Source organism: Tympanuchus pallidicinctus, unplaced genomic scaffold (genome assembly GCF_026119805.1).
Source record: "Tympanuchus pallidicinctus isolate F22 unplaced genomic scaffold, pur_lepc_1.0 scaffold1, whole genome shotgun sequence".
NCBI lineage: Eukaryota > Metazoa > Chordata > Aves > Galliformes > Phasianidae > Tympanuchus > Tympanuchus pallidicinctus.
In genome coordinates this window covers 17,275,816-17,298,939 of record NW_026294618.1, presented here as the reverse complement: position 1 = coordinate 17,298,939, position 23,124 = coordinate 17,275,816, and the positions used below count along the sequence as shown (strand labels likewise).

General features: G+C 37.2%; 1 protein-coding gene across 5 annotated transcripts in view; it reads right to left on the bottom strand.

Annotated features, from left to right (window-relative positions):
• EIPR1 (EARP complex and GARP complex interacting protein 1) overlaps window positions 1–23,124 on the bottom strand; it is a 69,900-nt gene that overhangs the window by 26,549 nt on the left and 20,227 nt on the right. For all 5 annotated transcript variants that reach the window (XR_008210531.1, XR_008210532.1, XM_052700999.1 and 2 more), the window contains exons 4-5: window positions 7,702–7,858; window positions 1,799–1,898 (exon numbers count right to left, since the gene is read on the bottom strand). Coding sequence is in view for 3 of the 5 variants with exons in the window: in XM_052700999.1 (XP_052556959.1) it covers window positions 1,799–1,898; window positions 7,702–7,858 (257 nt within the window). In the remaining 2 variants the exon portion in view is untranslated. The remainder of the gene's footprint in view (window positions 1–1,798; window positions 1,899–7,701; window positions 7,859–23,124) is intronic.

Here is a 23,124-nt window from a genome sequence, read left to right as displayed (position 1 = left end):
ATGTATAGAAGCTGAGGGGAGGGTAAGAAAAGCAAAGTAACTACATTTTAATCTGATTTAAACTTACACATTTAAAGTGCCTGAGCACTTTATTATATGACATATTTGGTCATATTGCATGTAATATTCATAGTTATAAGCATTTCACTGAGAGGCATTCCATACAGGCAGATTAAAGCACTGGATTCTTGTTGGATCTCCACCCGGATACTAACATATATATATTTTTTTTTTATGTGAGGGCAACAAAAAACATGGAGAGCTAAGGACAGTGAAGAAATGAAAGAGAACTTTCATACATAAATGATCTTTGTGTAACAGAAGGAAGCCAGCAAGAATCCTTCTGTAAAATTCCCAAGTGAGCATGAACACAATCCATCCCACTTCTTTAAAAGCAGAAAAGTTGACCATGTGACTATCCAAAGTAAAGGAAAACGTGACAAAGGCATATTTTAGGTACCACCAATCTCAAATGATTTATTCTGCCTCGTATAAGACAGCATAACAATTCATTGCAGTATTTTAAAAACACAGAAAAGTAATTTATGGTAGGTAATGAGAAAGTGAATAAAACTGCTGTCCATTTTCAGACAACAGAATTAGCTCTTTCAATACATAAAATTTTGGAAAAAACTCTGGAGCAAAAAAATCTAGAAGAATGTAAAATAGTCATTAGTATATAGTTGGATTTAACAACATTCTTAAGTGCTTAAGTGCGTAAATGAGTAAAGGCACTAATGGCTGTAAAAAGGAAGTATGATAAAATATTAGCATTACAGAAGAACAATGATTTGAAATAAAAAAAAAATGGGTTCTAAAAAAAACAAAAACAAAAACAAAACAAAACAAAAAAAAACAGTTAAGCAATGCCATATGATCAGAACAGAACTGCATATTTTTACCCTCAGTGAATGAAATATTTTTTACAAAAGAAATAAATCTGAAAAAAGCCTGTCCTAGCCTTGAAGAAATGATTTCAGTGAACTCTAATGAAACCACCAGTTACAGTACTTCATTGAAACATCAGTAAGGACTAAGACACCATCTTCTACTTTGAATTTGGATCTCGTAAGGACTGATCTGGACACAGAAAAGAATATTTCGTTTAAAAATAAAAATCATTAACCTCTAGGCCAGTATAGAAATTATCCAGAAAAAATAATTAAGAGCATGGGTGCAAGAAACTAACTGCTCATTCACTCTTCCAGAACAAGAGGCATCAAATGAGACAAATCCATACCAACCTTACTAGTTACATATCTGAATATTAGACAAAACAGTTTTTAAAAAAGTTTTTTTAAAAAAATGAGTGAATCAATTTGAATAGACTTGTTTAGCACCAAGAACTCAAAGCAGTGCAAAGTAAGTGTGGGAATTTAAGTGACATCTACATCCAAGGGTTTTAAGTTAAATATGAAATGCAGGACTGTGAGATATTAACTAACATTGGTTAATCTATTATCATATGAATTAGAAAACCCTTGAATTTATTATCATCAGTATTCCCTGACACGTTTATCAGATCAGCACTGCTTTACTTCAGAAGCAGTATGAAAAGGCAATTCTAGTAAAAAGAAAATAATTAACCATTAGCAACAAATAAAAATACTCAGTTACCTCTCCTCTTAAAAACTGCCAAGTCAATTGACACTACATTCATTTCACCCAGCACCCACTAAAGATACTTCTGAAGTCATCAGGGAACAAGTAGTTAAAAGATGAGAAAATTTGGGGTTGGTGAGTACTGTTCATGCTACATTCAAGTATATTATTGTTTCTTAAAAAATAAGATTCTTACCACAGCTTTGGCTGAACTTTCCTGCAAGTCCCACAGTAATATGTTGTTATCAGCCAGAGAAATGATCTTTTTACCATCTCCCATTGGTTCCCACATAACACTGTAAAACAAAATAATAAAAAAGTAATACAATTAAAAACAAACAAAAAAAATGAACCATTAGAACCAATTAGAATCTGAACTGGAAAAACATCTTAATTTTGTGGATCTGATCAGTTTCAACACCTAAATGACTTTAACAACTGTTTTCCTTCAGCTGAAACTGGCTCATATTTTAACTGCAAAACCTGCAACTTCTACACATCATAGATTGCAGTGCCATTTATTTAAACTGCATGATAGAAAGTAAGGCTTGATTATGGAATTTTTGTCCACTCTAGCATATGCATCCTTCCCTTTTTCTCTTAAGAGATCTTTGATCAAAATTTGTCTGGAAAAGGAATGCCATCCAGCTTCCTTGGATGCTAGCCTACCTGTTCCAAAAATCCATATTTCATTTGCTATCTGTCCCATATACTGATTTATGAAAAATGATTTTGTCATTGTAACACACAGAGAACAAAACAGAGAGTGTGACATGCACTTAATACAAATAATTAAGCTCAAAACCATGAAGTGCACCAAAGATCCTAAACTATAGAGCTCTGATGCAAACCTCTTCCACTTTGAGGCTGTCATCACAGTTCTATCACACCTGTGATTCTCCATCTTTGTGCTACACATGAAGGAACAGAAGAAATCATTAGTCCTCTATTTCAAGCTATGAGAAGCAGCACACTCTACCAGTGGATACAGGAAGTACAGTTAAGCACATACACAAACACTCAAACATTTTGGTGGAGATAACGGAAAGGTTAAAAGGATAATACTTGTCATTTGATGAGAACAGGCTTCTGTACTCCATAATTCTAAAAATTGAGCAAGAGATAGAGATCGCAACTGATATCAGTAGGGAATATCATGCAGACAGGACAAGGGGAAACGGCCGGAAACTGCAGTATAGGAAGTTCCGCCCAAATGTGCGCAAGAACTTCTTTACAGTGAGGTGACGGAGCACTGGAACAGGCTGCCCAGGGAGGTGGTGGAGTCTCCTTCTCTGGAGATGTTCAAGACCTGCCTGGATGCCTACCTGTGCGACCTGCTGTAGGGAACCTGCTTTGGCAGGGGGGTTGGACTCCATGATCTCTGGAGGTCCCTTCCAACACCTACAATTCTGTATTCTGTGAGAAACTTCCTCCAGTCTCTGAATAGCTTTGGTCTAACTTTGTTTGACATGCTGTTCTCATCTTCAGGGCACACATGAAGAAAAACTCCTGATAAGTTTCAAGAGATGATTAGAATATCACTAGACATAAATTTTCTTGTCTAACTTCTTCCATGAATCAGGTCAGTCTTTGGATTGAAAAGATGGAACAGGGTTGCATGAATAGATGCACCCCTGGATAAGCAAGCCAGAGATGAGGCAGCCACTGGATAGATTCCTACCTTGGCACTTAATACAGGAGCATTCATAGTATAATCTCCAAATCTGTATCACTTCTACCTTCCTAAGACCTGGAAGGCCCCAGATCCAACCCATGGGACTCCATCCAAGCTTAAAATACAAAATAATAGCAAAGAAAATAGCAAGGAACAAGAAACAGAAAGAAGTGATACACAACCTCAGTCACAACCTTGGCTATGATTTTCCACTCAAAATATTCTCTGTTTCTTCCACAAACAGTTTCATTACTTCTAATGCAGTATTTTTAGTGATACAAGTATTTGGATTTACAGACAGATGAATGAAACAATAAAGAGAAGCCAGACTGAGGAGACAGAACCATGGGAGAAAAAAAAAAAAAAAAAAAAAAAAAGACAGTTTTGGTATTATCAATTTTAAAAGATGTCAGAATCATCATCTTGAATGAATAGCTAAGAAATCTTCAAGATTCTAATAATTATTATTTTTAGTTACAGCTGCCCCCCTGCTCCCCCCCATTTCTCTTGTATATTGCTGGAAGTATTACACTAGTTTTTGGTGTCATTATATGTAGATATTCTTTCAATTAAACACAATAAAATTAGATTTCACCAATTAACTCTTTAAGAGTTCTTCTAGCCAGAGATCAATATTCTTGATGCCTGTTGACATATTCGCTTCTTTCCTACGCTGACCACTCAGTCTTCAGTTATAAAAGCAGGTTCTTTGATGTTTTCAAAGGTGGGAAGAAATTTCACGTCTCTGAGTGTCAATGAGCTTCAAGGTAAAGAATTTTTATAGTTGAATAGTGTGCTAATTAGAGCCAATTATAATCCAGCTGACATTCCTTAGAATGAAAAGGTCTCTGGCACAAACACTGTCCTTGTGAGATCCCCATTCCACTCCTATTTAATTTATCAGTTATGAAAGTTCATTGTTTTAAGACTGTGGTTGCAATGATCATTCACATTCTATAATTTAAGTGATTATTCAAATGACTCTTCATAACATGTTCAGATGTACAGTATTAATGACTGCATGTTAAACACAAGAAACAACAAGGAAAAGGGGAAAAAAAATACTGTGAGTGAAAAAGCCAACTTACTTTCGAAACAACATATACATTCTAGATTTTTTTTGTTAATTATTTTTGACAAAGCAGAAGTGGTGATAATCTTTAAAAAAGGAGAGAGAAACTGGGCAATATCATTTTCCTGAATGCGATAACAGCTGCTGATGCTTAGTTTTCAGAAATGGACAAGATACTTGTAAAAATCATAGCTGCCACTCAGAAATTGAGTGCCAACTTCACCACTACTCTTTAGAGACTCTATAAGCAGCAGACAAGGAATTGTGTGTGTTTTCTTTTACCTTGTTTCGTTATCATCTAACACCTGATGATTCAGATTAGCTTTTAGCTAGTAGTTTTTGGCTTAAATAAATTTAAAAATTAAAATTAAATTCTGTGGAGAACGCTTTCCTAATGAACAAGAGAATTTAAAATATTCACTCAAATGTACAAGTAAAACAGACAATACAGTCCTCTTACGCTAAAAAGATAGAGAACATCTTTTATTAACTCAATGAGCTTCTACAAATGAAGAACTCAAAGTTATCCACTATAGCCTAATGAAAAATAAAGCAACGTGTGTACACTTTTGTCAGTGTGAGCTGAAGTCAGCCATAATATCTTGGATAAAGAAAGCTTTAACTATTACTTAAATGTAGTTACAAAAGTGATGGCTATTTGTTTTTATAAGTAGAAAAATTCTGTTCAACTGAAAATTCTCATGCACTGCAAAGCAGAATATATACGCAAACATCCTTCTATACAGCAGAATATCCTGCAGCCTCCATGCAGCCTCCAGAAAAATTAATGTATTACGCATCCAAATATCCTTCCTTTTTCACAATAATTCAAATTTAAAGGTGGTATCTGCTGATGACTAGGATATTTTTCTAAGAATAAGGGTCAGAGAGCACAGCCTGGGGTCCACTACTCTTATGCCTTACTCGAGTGCTCTATAGAATGGCCACATTTTAAAAATTAAAATAGTTCTGGCCATTTTTTGGTCCTGTTGACATCCATGCTGTTAGAAGGAATTGTTCAGTATATAAAAGCTATGCTTTGTCTCAAAATTCTCATCCAGCAAGGTATATGTTGGTGTTCAAGTGCTCAAAACAAAGTAAAATAAAAAACACCACTACCCAAAAAACCTGAAAGTTAAGATGGAGGAATTTAGGTACCTTTTCTGGTCAAGACACTGATAAGAAGAACGAAAAAGTTAAAGGTTAATTTAGATTAGACCTCAAGACACCTACCTTGTACTTCACTCTGGTTCCAGACATTACTTTTACATTTAGAAAAACATAATTGTTGCACAAATGAACACAAGTGTTCTAATGACACAGAAAAAGTACATACTCTAAACCGTTAGCTTTCCCCTTAAGTCATCGAAATGTTGGTGACCCTGGAAGACTTTTTAAAAAGGAAAGGCTGAGTGACACCAAGCTGAGTGGTTGACACGGTGGCAGGAAAAGATGCTCAGAGGGACCTCAATAGGCTTGAAAGATGGGCCTGGGTGAACCTGATGAGGTTCAAGACAACAAAGTGCAGAGTTTTGCACTTTGGCCGGAGGAATCCCAGGCATCCATACAGACTGGAAGGAGCGGTCCTTGAGTGCAGCCCTGTGGAGAAGGACCTGGGGGTCTTGATGGAATGAAAAACGTAACATGAGCCAGCAGTGTGCCCTTGCGGCTTGGAGAGCAAATGGTATTCTGGGCTCCATCACAAGAGGGGTGGCCAGCAGGGACAGGGAGGTGATTGTCCCCCTCTACTCTGCTCTTGTGAGACCCCATCTGGAGTATTGTGTCCAGGTCTGCAGCTCCTAGTATAAGAAAGACAGGGAGCTGACAGGAAGAGGATCCAGAGGAGAGCCATGAAGATGATCAGGGGACTGGAGCACCTCCCCTACGAAGGCAGGCTGAGGGAGCTGGACTTGTTCAACCTGGAGAAAAGAAGGCTGCAGGGTGACTTCATTGCATTCTTCCAGTACCTAAAGGGATAGCACTGAAGTTGCTGTCATGAAAGAAATTTAAGATTAGCTAAATTGAGATTTTAGCATAAAGTAGCCTTAAAAACAACGTACACTTGAATACACTGTGACCAATCTTTTCTAAAGAAGAACCTAAAAAATATTACCATCTATTTACCTCTTTTTTTGATGTTGAAATTTCAGTTCCAATCTATAAACAGAGTTGTAGAACTCAGAGCAAAATGTACATCATGATTAAAAATCAACTGATTTAGCTATCATTTATAAATTCTACATCTTTTTTTCTTACTGGCTAGTTAATGAAATTTTCACATAACCAGATTTTGAAAAGGAACTGAGACTGATTTTAACTATCCTTCCCTTTTGATCCAATTTAAAATTACTCTTACATGTATGTGTCTAAGTATAATAAGATTATATGATGATTATATAAGATGGATATACCTCACACATCAGGTGTCCGAATTCAAACACAAGAAGCACCTTCCACTCCTTTAAGACACAGCAGTCCCAACAATGGTGCTGCCTTATCCTTGCCTAATTTTAGATCAAAAGTGTAATTAAAATGCAACAAGAATCTACTATCTTATTCCAGTCTGCTTAAAGTTCTCTTAAAATTGTGAAAGGGACTGTGCAACTCACACAATCAACTACTGTACTCTATCAACAGATGGACAGGAATTCCTGAGACCACTATAGACCATGTTCTTGTAATTTTAACTTTTCTTGCCAGTGGAAGATGGCTTTGTAGTCCAACAAACATGTAAAAAAATACTGCAGTTGATAAAATATGAACCAAATGCGTTTGTGTGTTTGTTCAGGAAGCAGCTGGAACACATCACATACCTACACAGCAAAGGACTTGCTAATATCCACTGGATGTTTCAAAGAACAGAAAGGGAAACAAACCTCTGTAATTCTCTCTTCACTACTGCAGCTCTCCTTGTCTTTTCTTAGGCCACAGAAAAAAGTAGCTAAACAAGAATCAAATAATACAACAAATTCTTATCCCTTTTAACTGACTTACAGTTATGCCAAATCAGTCTTTGTTTTACAGTACTTACTCAACTGACACAATCTCAAATTTATATTCCACAAAGACAATGAAGTGCTAAGCATTATACCTCTGCACTTCGTTTTAGATGTGGACAAGTGGGAAGAAACACATTAAAACTGTACAGGATGATACTCCATATGTGATTGCAGGACTACAATGAATGTTTTTTTTCTGTCTATAGGACAAAAATCCAATTTATACTTATTCTTTAAAGACTATGATTTTAAAACGTATAGCATAGCTTCTACAAAATACATCTGCACAAAACTAACAGCACAGGTCTTTCCTGTAGGCTTTTTCTAGGACTATAAAATATGCAGAATCCTACCAGGCCATATTGCCATGGGCTGTGTTGTCAAGGTGACAGAGTAGCTCCAGGGTTTGAGTGTTGCTTGATGAATCATCAGGGGATTCATGACTGCCTGATTCCAATTCCTTCGGCATCCTCCAAACAGCAGCACATGTCACGACTTTACTGTCTGAAGCTAAGCAATAGAGAATAATGTCAACAGATCATCGTATGGGAGACATATTTTGTATACGGTGTATTGACATTTACACAAATCTATAAGCAATGCACACCTGCTGTTCAAAAAATTTAAAAAGATTCTAAGTTGAATGGAAAGTACACAAAATATGGGTACAGTCAGACCTCAAGCTAGTAGTCAAGTTACTGCAAAACTCATAACTACCATGCATGCAATCCAGCTTTCCCTGTTTGAAAGGTAAAAGTCAGTGCTCATGAAAAAATAAATGTTTTTAAAGGCAATTTTTCCAAGTTTCAATCCCCATAATGATTTTAATGAAAAAGACCCACAATTTATGTTACTTGCACCCTTAACAATAACAATTGAGACAGTTTTACTATTTTCTTTTCAAGGGCAATCCACAGTTTAACCTATTGCATTATGTCATACCCTTTGCTACTAATAAGTTTACTACAAAACTGCAGTATCCCACCCAAGCACGCTCCTCTAACTCTAGTGAACAAAAGCAGCTTCCAGAAGTTAAACAGAACTCAGATGTGTATAGCAAAATATCACAACATATGAGAAAAAAGCTAACTGTAATCAAGGGGAACAAATACCATATGGTCTATGCACATACACTACTGCCCACCACCCAAAAATAATCAGAATTTGCGTCAGTGCAGTGTGAGGAGACCAGAGCAGCACTGAACACGTCCACAGAGTAACAGCTTCTGGTCCAGGGTTCAAAGCAGAAGAATGTGTCTGCTGCAGCAGGAACAAAGAAACCAGCTACAGTGATACTGGGGAGTGAAAGCTTTGGGTGTCACTGCCTACTGGAAGATGTGTTCAAAACAAAGTCCCGAGGATGAGAAGTGATCAGGTAATATCACAAGCCCCTCTCTTAATGTTCTATCTTAAAGTGCTGATTTTAGTCTAGAGTATCTGATTAAGGACCCATGAACAGATGTGACCAACTTAGAGGCATGTTTCCATTTCGGAACAACTGAAATGAGAGCGTTTTCAAGACGAAGGGCGGTAAATCAGAGAAAGGTTTTCTCAGGCTCGGTGTCATCCCAACAGAAATGTCTCTACTACCAAGGTGACCAGTTTTTGGATATTATATACACAAAACAGCCACTCTCACAACAAACAACAGAATGAAAAACAATGTCCATTTCTGATAGAGAAAAACAAGAGTAAGAAAAGAACTTAAAGGCACAGAATTCAGAATGCACGAGCACTGGGTATTTGACAAAAAGCACTAAACATGAAATACAATTGTGTAACTGTTTTACTATAATTGGAAGTTGTATACAAATTGAATATAGTATCAAGAGGCCATACCGTTATCTAAAGATAAACAAGGAATAATCCCTTATTTATTAGCACACAATTGAGCTTTTAATAATTGTAGTGCATGCTAAACAGCTATTTCCAAACCATTTGAGGGAAATCCTTCACTTTAAATCAATGTGCCACTGAAAGATGAGGAACCAACAGCAGATGGCTACCTTTCCTAGCAAAGGGCAAGTCAATGCACAGCATGCCTTCTACTCCATACAAATAATAAATAACCTGAACAGAATGCACAAAGTAGTTTGAGAAATTAAGATTTATTGAATGCTTTGCCTAGATAAGTCAATATATGACAGAATGTTAAAGAACACAGTAAAGAAGTTTCTGGTGGATTAGAATTACCGAAAGGTCTGTATCATGGATATAAAGCTTTAGCTTTTCTGTTATCACCATGACCGACGCAAAGAACCACAACACCAATCGTGAAAAGTTAACAGAACATTTCAGAAGCCATCTTTCCTCTCAGATAGCATAATGAGTTTAAGGAAGCCTTGAAATGTCATTTTAACTTTCCAAAACATAAACATTTTGGCATTGTGGTGGTACATTCTGATGAGAAAGGATAACAATAGTATTATTAATAATAATAATAAAGGTGTAGATTGTCACACACAATCAGATTCCCATGTTAGAAACCTAAAAACAAGTAAACAAGCAGCATTTTGAAGACTGGTTGAAGCTTAAGAAAATATAGTGAAGTCTCCCCGAATTCTGATGTAACTTGGCCTCTTTTAACACTGATGCTTTGAAAATTTGTTAAAATCCACCAGCGAAATGGATCTGCTTGAATTTTTCGCGTATGTAGTAATTACATATATTATTTTAATTTTTTAATTTTTTTTTTCCCCAAATGGCACAGACCTACAGATGCTTTTAAGAAGCAAATGGAAGTGTACTTTGATATTTTCGGCAGAAGATATTTCCTTGAGCAGTAGAAAAAAGTTATCAGGCTTCCATATCTTACAGGACATACCATTCCTTGGTTTTCAGGAAATACTGTGCTTTCTGGGAAACTGCTCTGATGCTATCATGTACATGAGATGCCATTTGCCCTTCCAAAATGGAAGAAAATACTCTACTTTTGAAATACAATTTAATCATGCTAGATTTATTAATGGTCACGACTTTGTAAGACTTACAGAAATTTTCTTTCATAATTCAATTTTTATCATAAAAAAATTCCTTAAGAACTACATTAGCACACATCTTTTAAATACAGTTTTACCTATTAGACTTCCGTCGGGTCTCAACAGCATAGCTGTCATTTATTCTTCCTCACAATTGTTATCCTTTTCTGCCCATATTTAGAGAAGTAGAAACAAAAAAACCATATATTTTTAAATTATTATCAAGAAAGATCAATGCTGTAATCATCAATTATTTTCTCTAAGGACAGAGAGAAAATTAACATCAGAAACCCCAAATTTTTCCCTACGTTATATCACCCTATTAAAACTTATTTCTTATCTATAACCTCTCATGCTATTTCCCTAAAAATAGTAAGAGACCCATATGAATGAATGGAATATTTAAATAACAGTGATAGTTACCTGTCAAAAAATAAAAATAAAAAGATATTTTGTTTTTTGATCAAGTCATACATATGTACCTTAAAGCTATTCATACAGTTGGAAACTACTTTTCCAATGTTACCTCATGCTTAAACCAGAATTTTTATTACACAGTACCAATGCAAAAAAGAATTGACAAGCTAGTGTATTAAGCAAGTTGTTAGTGGGTTTAACTAAGCATTAAGCAACCATTATGTTATACCTTCATAAAGCGTAAGTTAAAGTTTTGCAGAAGAGAGTCCTGTAGTACTCCTAAAAAACTGTTCAAAACAATAATCCAAGATTAAGACAATGAATTCTTAGACTGCTGTCACTTTCATTCCTTATAATTCAAGAGAAGTCCCTTGCCTAATTCACTGTGCGTCTTCAGCATATCTCTCAGTAGTTATGGCTGGAGTTCGACACACTTTTCCCAACAGTAACAACTCCCTGTTAAGCATTGCTTCCTCACACTCATTAACACGACCTCCTGGGCTGAGGCCGCCATACTCACAGATCTGCCAGAGTGACTATATGCAGTTCCTTCTACCTAGCTCTGTTGAAATGATCCAAGCTTTACAAGAAAGCAAGCAAGAAGTCAGGAATAAGCAGATAGTCCCATATTTTGACAGAACTGAGATAGAAAGAAACTGTGCACATAGTTGATCTGACAGCTCTGAGGGTGCAGGAACAAACTGCAGGAAATAAACTTCAGCAAGTTTGTCCAAAGCCTGAGAGTCACAGAGCTCACAGCCTTCTTCAGATGCCTACTTTGCAAGTTAAGCAAGTGAGAAAACCCTCTGCATACAAAGTGTGCAATTTGAAAAGGTCACAACTTGGTCAAATCAATACCAATTTTCACTACAGCACTTGAAAGAGCTTCACAATGAGGGCTACTTCCATGACAATTTTCAGATTTCCACTACTAGCAGTTTCAACACTGAAAAAGAGACGTTGTAGGTAGATAAGCAGGATGTTTTACCTGTCTATCTCCAAACAGTGCTCCCCTTAGAGAGTTGTTCTTGCTTAATCACCTCTGACAGAGCAAATAAGCCCCTCAAAAAAAAAAAAAAAAAAAAAAAAATCTATCAGGTAAAGTTATCAGGAAGCTACTAATGGCAATACAAAAAGAAGCACATGTTTAATCTAAATTACAAGTACTTGTTACTCCCTTATAGAATTATGTCACATACAGCAGATCAGTTCACTGAATCACGGCTAGCTGGAATGCAGTAACCGTCTGATATTCCTCAGCAACTATGCAATCATTTCAAGACGAGAAGATAAAAGAACACAAATGTAAGAACACAGACTGCTGACTCCAGATGTTAAGCATTTGCTTACGACACTAGAAGTCAGTCCCACCCTTGCAAAAATTTCAACTTCTGCATATATTCAGATTTTTAAGCCAGAAGGAATTGCCTGAGCTCTTTAAACAACCCTCGACTTTGATTCAGCAATTTCTAGAGACTGCCATAATCAAAGAAGTGAGCCATATCAGGTCTCCAGATTCAAAAGTCATTCCAAATTTTTTTACAAATATTTATTCAGGAAATTCAATAGCCTGGGAAACCACAAAAACCCAACTGAACATCAGGTGCAATCACAAAAGTCCATTTACAGAGACTTCTTCAAAATTTTAATTTATTCTATTTAATAAATAGCCACTTTAGAGAAGACAATTTGCAACCCCAGTAAAAGCGCTAAGAAATCATTTGATATCCAGATTACTGACACAGTAAATAAGAATAAATGCAGAAGGAAGAGATGTAGTCTCTATAACCACCATAGACAGTAAACAGTCTCAATTAGACCTCTATTTGTTTTTGTATGACTGAGTACAAAAAGCCATACTTTTACACAGAATCACTAGGAGGTGCAAGGGACCTTTAAAGGCCATCTAGTCAAACTCCCCTGCAATGAAGAGGGACACCTACAGCTAGATCAGGTTGCTCAGAGCCCTTTCCAGGTGGACTCTGAATGTCTCCACAGACAGAGCATCCATCACACCTCCAGGGAGCCTGCTTCAATGTTTACTGTAAAAACGTATTTCCTAGTATCTAATCTAAATCTCCCATTTCCTTGTCTTATCAAAACAGACTGATACAGAGTTTGTCTCCTCCTCTCTTACAGCCCCTCTTTAGATACTGAAAGGCTGCACTCAGGTCTCTCCAGAGCCTTCTCTTCTCCAGGTTGAACAGCCCCAGCCTTCTCAGCCTATCCTCACGGAGGAAGTGCTCCACCCCTTGAATCGTTTTGGTGGTCCTTCTCTGGATGCACTCCAACAGGTCTGTGTCTCTCTTGTACTGAGGACACCACATCTGATGCAGTACCCCCAGGTGAGGCCTCACCAGAGCAGACACCAGAGCAGAGTAGAATGAAATGTAGATGAGAGATACCAGGGATGTAAATGATTTTGCAGTCAGAAGCAATCCAACAACATTACTGTTTTCTCAAACTTTATTCCTTCACTCAAACTCTCCCTCACCACGTTGATTTCCAATAGGGACAAAAAAAAAAATCCACTTAGGAGTTTTTAATGCTTTAAAGGTCTAAGGTTTAACAGGAAAAAAAAAAAAAAAAAAAAACAACTAAAAATCCACATGAAACTACTATGTCTATGGAAACACTTTCATTAGTCAAATATTACTAAAACAAAGACAAAGCAGAAGAACAAAAAGAACACAAGCAATTTATAAAAAAAGACAAATCATCTTTATAAGTATGGATGCTAATCAATACTCAGCAGTTTCAGCAGAAAAGAGGTTTGAACACTTGTAGAGATCCACCAATCCTGCTTTTCCTTACTCAATCAAGTGTGAATTGAAGACACCCTAAGCTCAATAAAAGTCAACCTATACTATCATTTGTCCATGTTCTGCCTGCCTCCAGTTCACCCACCGCAATTACCTTTCCAGAATTGAAGTTATTATCTTTCAGAGGCAATAGAGATATTGAAAAAAAATAAACATATTTCAAGGAGAGCGATAAAACAAAATTTCAATCTTCACCATTTTATAACATTCCTGTTTAATACAGGATTTTAAGATGTGAAACTTCCTAAAACTCTTAAGCAAAGTGATGCTTACAGGCAATGGTATAACATAAAGGTCAAAGGCTAAGACAGTTAAATGGGCATTCAGGAAGCATTGTCACCCACAACCCATCCTGTAAGTGGATTCTGATCCCAATTATACAGGAACACGCCAGCCAATATTACAACACACAGATGTTCAATCATTCACCTTTCATTCTTCTGGCACCACCTGCAGAATAACCGCCCCCATGTCACTTAAGTATGCTCTGACATATGTAACAACCACAGTCTCACTTGTCACGGGCTTGCAGCAGTCACCTAAAGCACAAGTCCAACTCTGCACAGCCCTCCCTAATTATATCATTTTACTAAGCACCCCAATCTTTACGTTCAACCATTCTTTACCATTTTCCTTACGTATGTGCCAAATCACTCCGATTAATGTATCCTCTTGGAAGAAGGAAAACAAAGACAGTCATTGCTAGCCTCCTGCTTTCTTTTAAAATCATTCTGAAACACATTTTGTATGTACACTAGTAATGAAGTATTTTTACATTGATTTTTTAGAATCAATAACTACGTACATGAGATGGTAGCACCTATAGGAACAATGTTTATATTTTATTCTGCTGTCATTCTGCTTCATTCCCCTGTGTTTAACCTTGAAATCCAAATGACAATGCTCCCTACATCATTGCCTGCAGACATTCCCACTGAAGCTGGAGGAGCTGAAGTATCAGTGCCTGACAGGGTTTGCTCTTTGATCAGCTCAGGTGGTGCAGAGCCAGCTGGCTGCAGTTATTCTGTTGCCCAGGGAACAACAACTCAAGTGTATACTTCCTAAATCCGCACAGGCGGCCCTTCTGCAGCTCTGCCACAGCAGCTCTTGCTGTGCGAGGCTGAAGTGGTGAAGCTGCTATAGCTGCAGCCCAGCTGGTGCCCATTAGTGCTCTCAGTATGACAGGAACAAGCAGCGAGTGTGCAGAAGCCTCCTTCTCACCGCTGACAAACAGAGTTATCACTCTTCCTTATTAATGAATGTAAACATCCTTCTCCTAATAAAAAGAAAAAAAAACAAAACCAACATGATTTAAGTACACTGTTTCCTAAAGAATAACCTTTCTAAAGAATAACCTTTTCAGTTGATTAATAAAAAGATAAACCATATTCTCTTTAATCAACTTGTCTTTTACAGGCAAAAGAAGATGAGGAAGAAAAAAACCCACAAAAACACAGAATGTGTCTGGGTTAACAATTCCAATCGCAGTGCTCCAAGCCCACATAGCCTTTCATTTTACATGGGCTGAGGTAATTGTAGGCTGCTTAATTTTTCTTTTAATCATTGAAATGCATTTTTAAGCCATCAACATACAGCTTCTCATTTTGTAAATGCGTACACAGAAACAAGGCAGAAATGTAGCAGCTCACTATTTATCCTAATAGAAGTATGTTCCCAAGAGGAGCTGAGGAAAGAATTAATTAACAGAAACACGCTCCAGTCAGGTCCAGCCCAGACATATATTCACACAGAGGACATTTTCCACGGCTACCTGATGTCTCACGATTCTAACGTGTAAAGCACTGCACAAAGCTCTACTATTAGCATGCAGACCACAGGTGACCATGAAATTACACCTACCGCACAACAATACAACACCAATATGACTTAGGCGCTAGACACCAGGCTCTCATGTTTGCACTGTATTTACAAACGTATAAGGAAACTTTAAAACCCTTGCATCCTGGAGAGAACACAGAGAACAATCTAAATGTGTGCAAAGCAGTGGGTACGCTTTGAAGAAACGGGTAAACCAATAATAATAATACGGGTCTGTGAGACAGAACCTGCAGAAAGCACACAGTCAGCAGGTTGAAAAACTGGAAAAGGCATAAACTGAATTCTCTTATAGTCTGCTGTTTCTCATGCTATCCAGAAGTGATTCGAGACAATATTTCAGCACATACTTTTTTTCTCTGGGATGTATAGGTGTTTATATATCTATTTGAGGGAGCTCAAAATTTACTGACTGCACCTCTGGAATTCTGCCATTGGTGGACAGCCTAAGAGACGAACTGTAACCCTCACTATATTCATGAGCCAAACTCTACTCTTCAGCCAAAATTAGGCTACAGCACTGTAAAAGCTGCTTAGCAGCACTAACAGGCATGCTTGCTTTCTGAAACTTCAGAGAACCAGATCTCGTAAGTCACAACTGTGACTTATGGCATCTTTGATCATTGAGTTTCCTCTCTAGGAAGCAGAAAACAAAGAAACTGGCTCTAACAACTTGCTTTTGTTTGTTTGTGATGATCTTCCTGGTATTGTTACCACCAGCACATCGTAACTGCAGCATCAGGAGACATACATGAAGCAAGGTATCAGCTGGCCATACAAAAAGCACTGTTTGAGTTTACCCTGGGCTGAGGAGATCTGCACAACACACCAATAAAAGCCAATGAAGCATACACACTAGCTTCCATCATCACTAAGGCTAGTGAAGCAGAACACTATTATCAACATTGCTCTTTCTCGCATGCAGAAGTACCAAAGAGAAAGCTGCAATCTCAGAGGCACTCACTTGCATCACCACCAAAGCCACAGCAGCTGTCAGTTAAGTAGGACTAGATGATAGCAATGCATTAACATTCCCACTCGATGTTTTGTGAGATACTAAAACTCTACACTCCTTAACAATTTAATGGCAACTGAGAACCACTTATCCCCTCCACTGAATCAGGCCATCACCAGACAGTTGCACATTCAGTGCTCTATTTAAGTAGTCTTTAGCCTACAGTTTTACTGCATGCAAGCTCCAAAGACAAATAAAGATGACTTGACAGTTCACGGACATCTAATTCAAATGGGACAGATGTCACTACATCCAAAATTAGTTGTTTATGTGGCTATCTCAAATTTGCAGGATCAAGTTCTAACTAATACCTTGATTTGAAAAGATTGGTTTACTACATCTTACATAAGACTTCTGCAGTTTCCACTTTGTACTTAATCTCAGTAGAGATTTAGAAGTATAGCCACTCTATCAACATACACAAACTTTCTTCCAGCAATGGCTTGTGACTGAAATTATAGACCTTGGAGTCATAATTTGCTAAGTCTTCACATTACCTGGCTGATTGGGCAGATAACTTCCAGATGTGCTCCCACACTGAGCAAAACTAGTCAATGGAAGAAAAAAATTATAATAAGCTGATTACAAAATATAACCACATAATTGTTATTGAGAAGCTAGTAGGTCACTGTGCTTCAACTCTGGTAGCAGCTAGGCATCACACAGGCACTCACTTGCTGCCCCCACAGAGAGATAAGGGAGAGAATCATAAACACACAAAAACTCATGGGTCAAGATAAACACAGTTTACTAGGCAAAGCAAAAGCTGAGCACGCAAGTAAAGCAGCCTAAGGAATTAATTCACTACTTCCCATCAGCATTCAGTCACTCCTAGGAATGCAAGGTTCATCACACAATGGTTTCTTGGGAGCACAAATGCCACTACTTGTCCCATTTTCTCCTTCTTTCCCCCAGCTTTTGTGTTCAGCATGATATCACCCTGGTATGAAACATTCATTTGGCCACTTTTAATCAGCTGTTTCTGTCCTCTCCCTCTCCTTACGCACCCCCAGCTCCTCACTGGCAGGGCAGCACAAGAAGCTGAAACGTCCTCGGTGTAACACTGCTCAGAAACAACTAAAACATCTGTGTGCTATCATCTCTGTTTTCATCAAAAATCTGAAATGCAGCACCATACCAGCTACTACAAAGAACATTAACCCTACCCAAGCCAAAACTAGGACACGGCAAGATGCAATAGCATATCATTTTCTGACATGAAGTACGAATACAAGGTTAAGAAAATTGATTTTGCTAATACAAGAAACTTAAATTAGTAAAGCTTTTATTACTTGAATTCCATTTACCTATGCCTCAAGATATTAACAGTTAGTGCATCCAGGAAGTCCAGAAAGGCCAAAGAATAAATCTGCCCCACACTAGTTAGCCACTTTTAATGGAGCAGGCTACTCAGTTCTCATTTGTTTACGACTCAGAAGTGCTCATAGGAGAGAAATCCCAACTTAACTTTTTAATAAAAATGGAGTGGAGAGTTACACAACTCTTCCTTAAGTAGCTTAAAATCTAAAAGAAAAGTCATCAGAATATAACAAATTAAAAACAAACCTGTAAAAGCCACTCCATGGTCAAATCTTCAGTGTAGAGATAAGGTAATGTCTTTGCTGTTACTGACCAAATACACTTTATGCTTATGGCATATCTACAGTCTCACTAGGATTGCAAACTCACAAACACAGGCTCTGCAGGAAGTACAGATCAGAAAGGCTTAGATGGAAAACTGTCCTTTATAAAGAACAGCAGATACAATGGAGATCTATCTATGGATGGATCAGAGCCAGCTGAGTGTTTACAGTTTAGGAATAGAGCAAACCAAAGTACCAACATTGTGGCAGGTGTCACCTTTCCTGAAGAAAAGGCAATCTTCAGATAACAAGAAGGAGCTTCCTATTTATGTGAAACTTCAACCACCTCCGTGCCTGCTGGTGGGAAAACAGCAGGATACAAGCAATTCAGGACAATAGTATCTAACGTTGATATGATCAGTGAGACAACATGGGGGAGGTGTTCTGTTGGACCTCACAATGACATAGCCACAAAAACATCACGTTCAGAGACATGAAGGTTTCACAGAACCATCATAGACCTGAAGAGATTGGAAGAGACATCTGAAGACCATCAGACCCAACACCACTGCTACGACAAGTTACTTAGAACAGCTTGCACAGGAAAGCGCCCAAGGAGTCTTTGAGTATATCCAAAGAAATTAGTCTCCATAACCTGTGTGGGCAGCTTGTTCCAGTGCTCTGTAAACCTCAAATTAAAGAAGCTTTTTCTCATGTTCATATGCGGTACTCAAATATTCTCCAAATAGCTTTAAAATTTCTCTAGCTGATAATGCCAGCCCTTGAGGACTCTTATGCTATGCTTTGCACAAACCATCTCATGTACAAGGCAGACAACAGCTAATGTATAGTGGTATAACAAAGGAAAAAATGACAGCTGTTTTTCATCATAATAACAGATGGCAATTTCAGTGCAACATTATGCTTATGTTCAATTTTGGCAGGTATAGCAGCAAAGGAGAGAGTCAAACAGAAGGAATTTGAAGAATAAAATACCTTTGAGGTGAATCCTATCATATGCAGTACAAACATGAGGGGGGTGGAGTAGTTCTTTTTTACCCTAAGAACATGAAGTAACATGGATTAGATATTATGAATAAATGGTAGGAGAGGGTTAAGCAGTTGTAAAAGTTTAATCAAGTACATGGATGAGAAGCAGGCTGACTTAGTCAAAGTCAGAGACTAGGAAAACCACCTCCATGATACTTCTCTGAACAAACATGGTTATAACAAGACTGAATTGCTTAAGATTGAAGAAAAAAAGATGTATCGGACTGCAACAGGCAGACATACACTTTATAATCTGTAAGGAATTAAACTGCAAAACATTAGCATAGACCCAGGTACCCACAAGAACCATAAAGCTCACTTTGTGACACTGACAGTCAGAAAGATGAAGACACACTCAGTGATCAGGACAAGAAACAAGGGCAAGTCTGAGGAAACAAGCCTAGTAAAATTGAAGTAAAACACACATGACCTCAAGAGACAGACAGATCAACTAAAGCAAGATAGAAAACATTCCATTCATTGACAATGGACATTAGCATTTAAAGAAAAAATCTTTTAGACTTCTATTTGATTAGAACTCAGTAAGAGAAAACAGAAGGACTAGTGTAGAATCAGGGAGTCCAGGCCAACAAGGAGCAAGCTGAAACAAGACAAGTCCTGACTGGATACAAGCAAACAATTTTTCCCCCATCATTAAGACAGCCAAGCAGTGGAGTTGCAGTTAATCAGTGAGTTTGTGCAAATTCCATTCCTGAAGATTTCCCAGAACCAGCCATGTAGGAACCTGAAAAACCTGGTCTGATCTCACTGTGAACTCTGCTTCAAGAAGAATGTTGAACTAGAAGCCTTCTGGCATCCTTGATAAATCACTGTGCAATTCTTAAAGTATGGAAAAGTGCTTTTTGTCTGCTAGATGGACATGCACATACACAGTAGACATCATAAACTACGCTGAGCTGCAAGAGTCTTCACAATGCCAGAAAAGGCAGACAGATGTTAACCTCAAGTTCTGTTATTCCCTGTAGCTGTCCGCTATTTCAGTAGCAGAAATATCTGTAATGGTTCTTCACTTTCATGTCAATTAGTCAGAAACACTTAAAGTTGTAAGATGCAACCTAAGAACTAGGAAAAAACAAAAAAACAAAAAAACAAAACAGAATTACAGTCACTTTCTAAGTATTTTAACTAGTTTTCATGAAAGTGCCATAGGAAATAGAAGATTATATAGAAACAATTTTCATTTTAAAATATAAGCTGAAACTTATGTATCAGTATAATTTAATGTGATTAGGTGGTTAAATCTGAAACTAGAGTTGTTACGAGATGCTCAGGACATGAATTGTGACATTTATTAGGTCAGCAGGAGAAGGAGAAGAAAAAAAGTACGTTGTGTTCTTTTAAGAGTTCACCAAGCAAGAGAATCTCTTCAGCAAAAGCAGGCTACATTTTCATTGTAGAAAAAGGACCACAGAATGAAATGCGACAAAAAAATGAAGTTATAAAATCTCTTAACGTTTAATTGATGGAACTTGCACAGAATACTTGGTTTCACCTGCATAATTCAGGAATAACTCTGAAGTCCAATACACACCAAAGGAAAATCCAGCTTATAGATTTCACTTACTGACAAGATAGAGAGACAAGACTTCTTAAATGCATGTTATACACCAAATGTTACTCACCACAGCAATGTACTGACTAGATATGCAGAAAGAACATGCCTTTTTTTCAGTTACTACACTGAATCAGTTCAATATTTGAAAACTGAGCTAAAAAAATACTTGGAGATTAGATCCAGAGAACAGTTTCTCTTGGTCTGCTTTCAAAATAAAAAAGAAAATGAATACAATAACAACTTCTAATGCCAAAGGATAACTCAGATTATCTCTCAGTGCAAGTTCTAGCTCAGCAGCAGTTTATTCACTTTCTATATTTTAGAAACATTCTTTTCAATATTGTGACCATCCTGTAATACTCTAGTATTTCCATACTGGTTTTCCATCATGTGCATCACATAGTCAACTATTTCACTTAACACCTCAAAGGAAGTACGTAGATGTGAATGCTGCAAGTATCATATAACTAGAATTCCTAGAAAAATAATAGGTACAACCTAAAAAGAGCACAGAGAGTGACAATAACAACAAAAACAAAAACCACAAGCAGATCCATTACTTCCCCCAAACTACAAGCAGCTTTTTTCTATACCATTCTCCAGTAGTGCTATGGAGAGCACCAGGCAATATTTTGAGAGATTCATTCAATTTCACTAGATCCCAGCCCACCTCTGCATTGCAACTCTAACTTCATCACAGTGCTGTTCAAAAATTTCCCTACACAGAATATTTTCATTACAGAAGAGGGCAGTGAAACCGGAGAGATCCATGTCAGCTGCTTTCTTCACTATTAAGCAGTTGAGAACATCACTAAGAGCATTTTTCCAACCACCCTTACTAGTGAGGTTTCTCTGCTGGAAATCTAACACAGTTTTACGGTGTGAGAAGTGTGATATGTTAACTCAAAACAGATTTGATGTTTGAAAATAATGGATTTTAAGTTTTATTTTCCTTTTTAAAATCAAAATTAAACAGCAGTTTTGTATGCATGAAGGCTCTGAACCTACAAAAACACACTATTTATACAGGATCTCCATAATTGCTGCACAGTGGCATCTATCTTGTTTGCAGAACAAAAACAATAAAGAGAATGTTTGCTCATGTGCATGCCCGCATGTGCAAAAACTCAGATAACAGCCTTCTCCATATGCTCTTTCTTTTGCCCTCTGGTGGCTTTGTGTGTTCCTACATGTAATCGAGTTCATACGAGTCAAAAAACACATTTGCACTGGGAAAACAGTTTTCCAAATATGTATCAATACATTTGATTAAGAAACTGAATTCTTAAGGCTAACAGAAGCGAGCATAAACATGATGATACAAAATTACTTTTCGAGTATTTAATTTCAAAATGATCTGAAAGTTTTAGCCAACTTTATGAGTATTGCTTTCTTTTGTCATTCACGTTACACAAAGAATACTTCTCTGGCAGTGGTAACAAACCAATTTAAAAAAAAAAAAATCTCTGAATTGTTATATTGAGAAAGATTTTGTTGTTTCTTGTTTTAATTCATGAAACTTTATCCCAATGGGTTTATAACAAAGTTCTGAAAAGCTAAAGCCTGAAACAAAACAGGCATTTCATTATAAGCTTCCTTAAGAGAATTACTACCATGGAAACGTAAACATGTAGTCTACCATCAATATCATTTCAGGCTGTTCCATGCCATGCAAAAGGAAGAATTCCTGAAAACCTGGTAGTCAATAAAGTGACAGATGAACTTCACCGTTAATGGTTTTCTTCACAAGTACTGACATCAAAATAATTATGATTGAAGAAAAAATCTTAAATCATCTTGACACGATGTTATACTCAGACTGGTAGACACAATTCTGAACAATGTTTTCAGTGTCTCTACTGACACTTCACTGAAGGTAATGCGCAAGAGGAACCACATAAGCCGGTAAAACATTGACCAACTTATTAAAAGGCAGAAAGAATAAAACAAAGAGTTATTTTACAAAAGTTTTGTAAAAACTGTAAAAAATTTACAAGAGTTATTTTACAAAAGTTACTCCACGAAGTTTTGGTATGCCCCTATGTCAAGTAGAGAATGCAATTCTGATGTTTTTATCTAAAGTAGGGTGCAGCAGAACTGGTAGGGGCAAGATAAATAAAGAGGATGGAAATGCTCAACAGGGTGAAACTACCTCATCAGGAAGGAAAATGTCCTGGAAATAAGTAAGTTTACAGAAAACAGTGGCAAAGTTTATTTAATAATCCATTACAGTTCAAGTACTGCAACATTTTGCTTAAGTCCGCTCATCAAAATAGCACAAAACAGGATAAGCCACAAACGGGAGGGATCTTGGGCTATGAGAAGTAGACTGAAGTTAATTGATGAAGATGGTCTAATCCCTTCACAAAGGGATTAGACAGCTGTTCACGCTCTTCCTATGCAGAATCTGCTCTTGCTGCTGTAGAAGTCACACTATTTGTACAGATGAACCAATCTTTGGTTCGATTGACAGGCTGAGACTACTCAATTTGGAAGGAA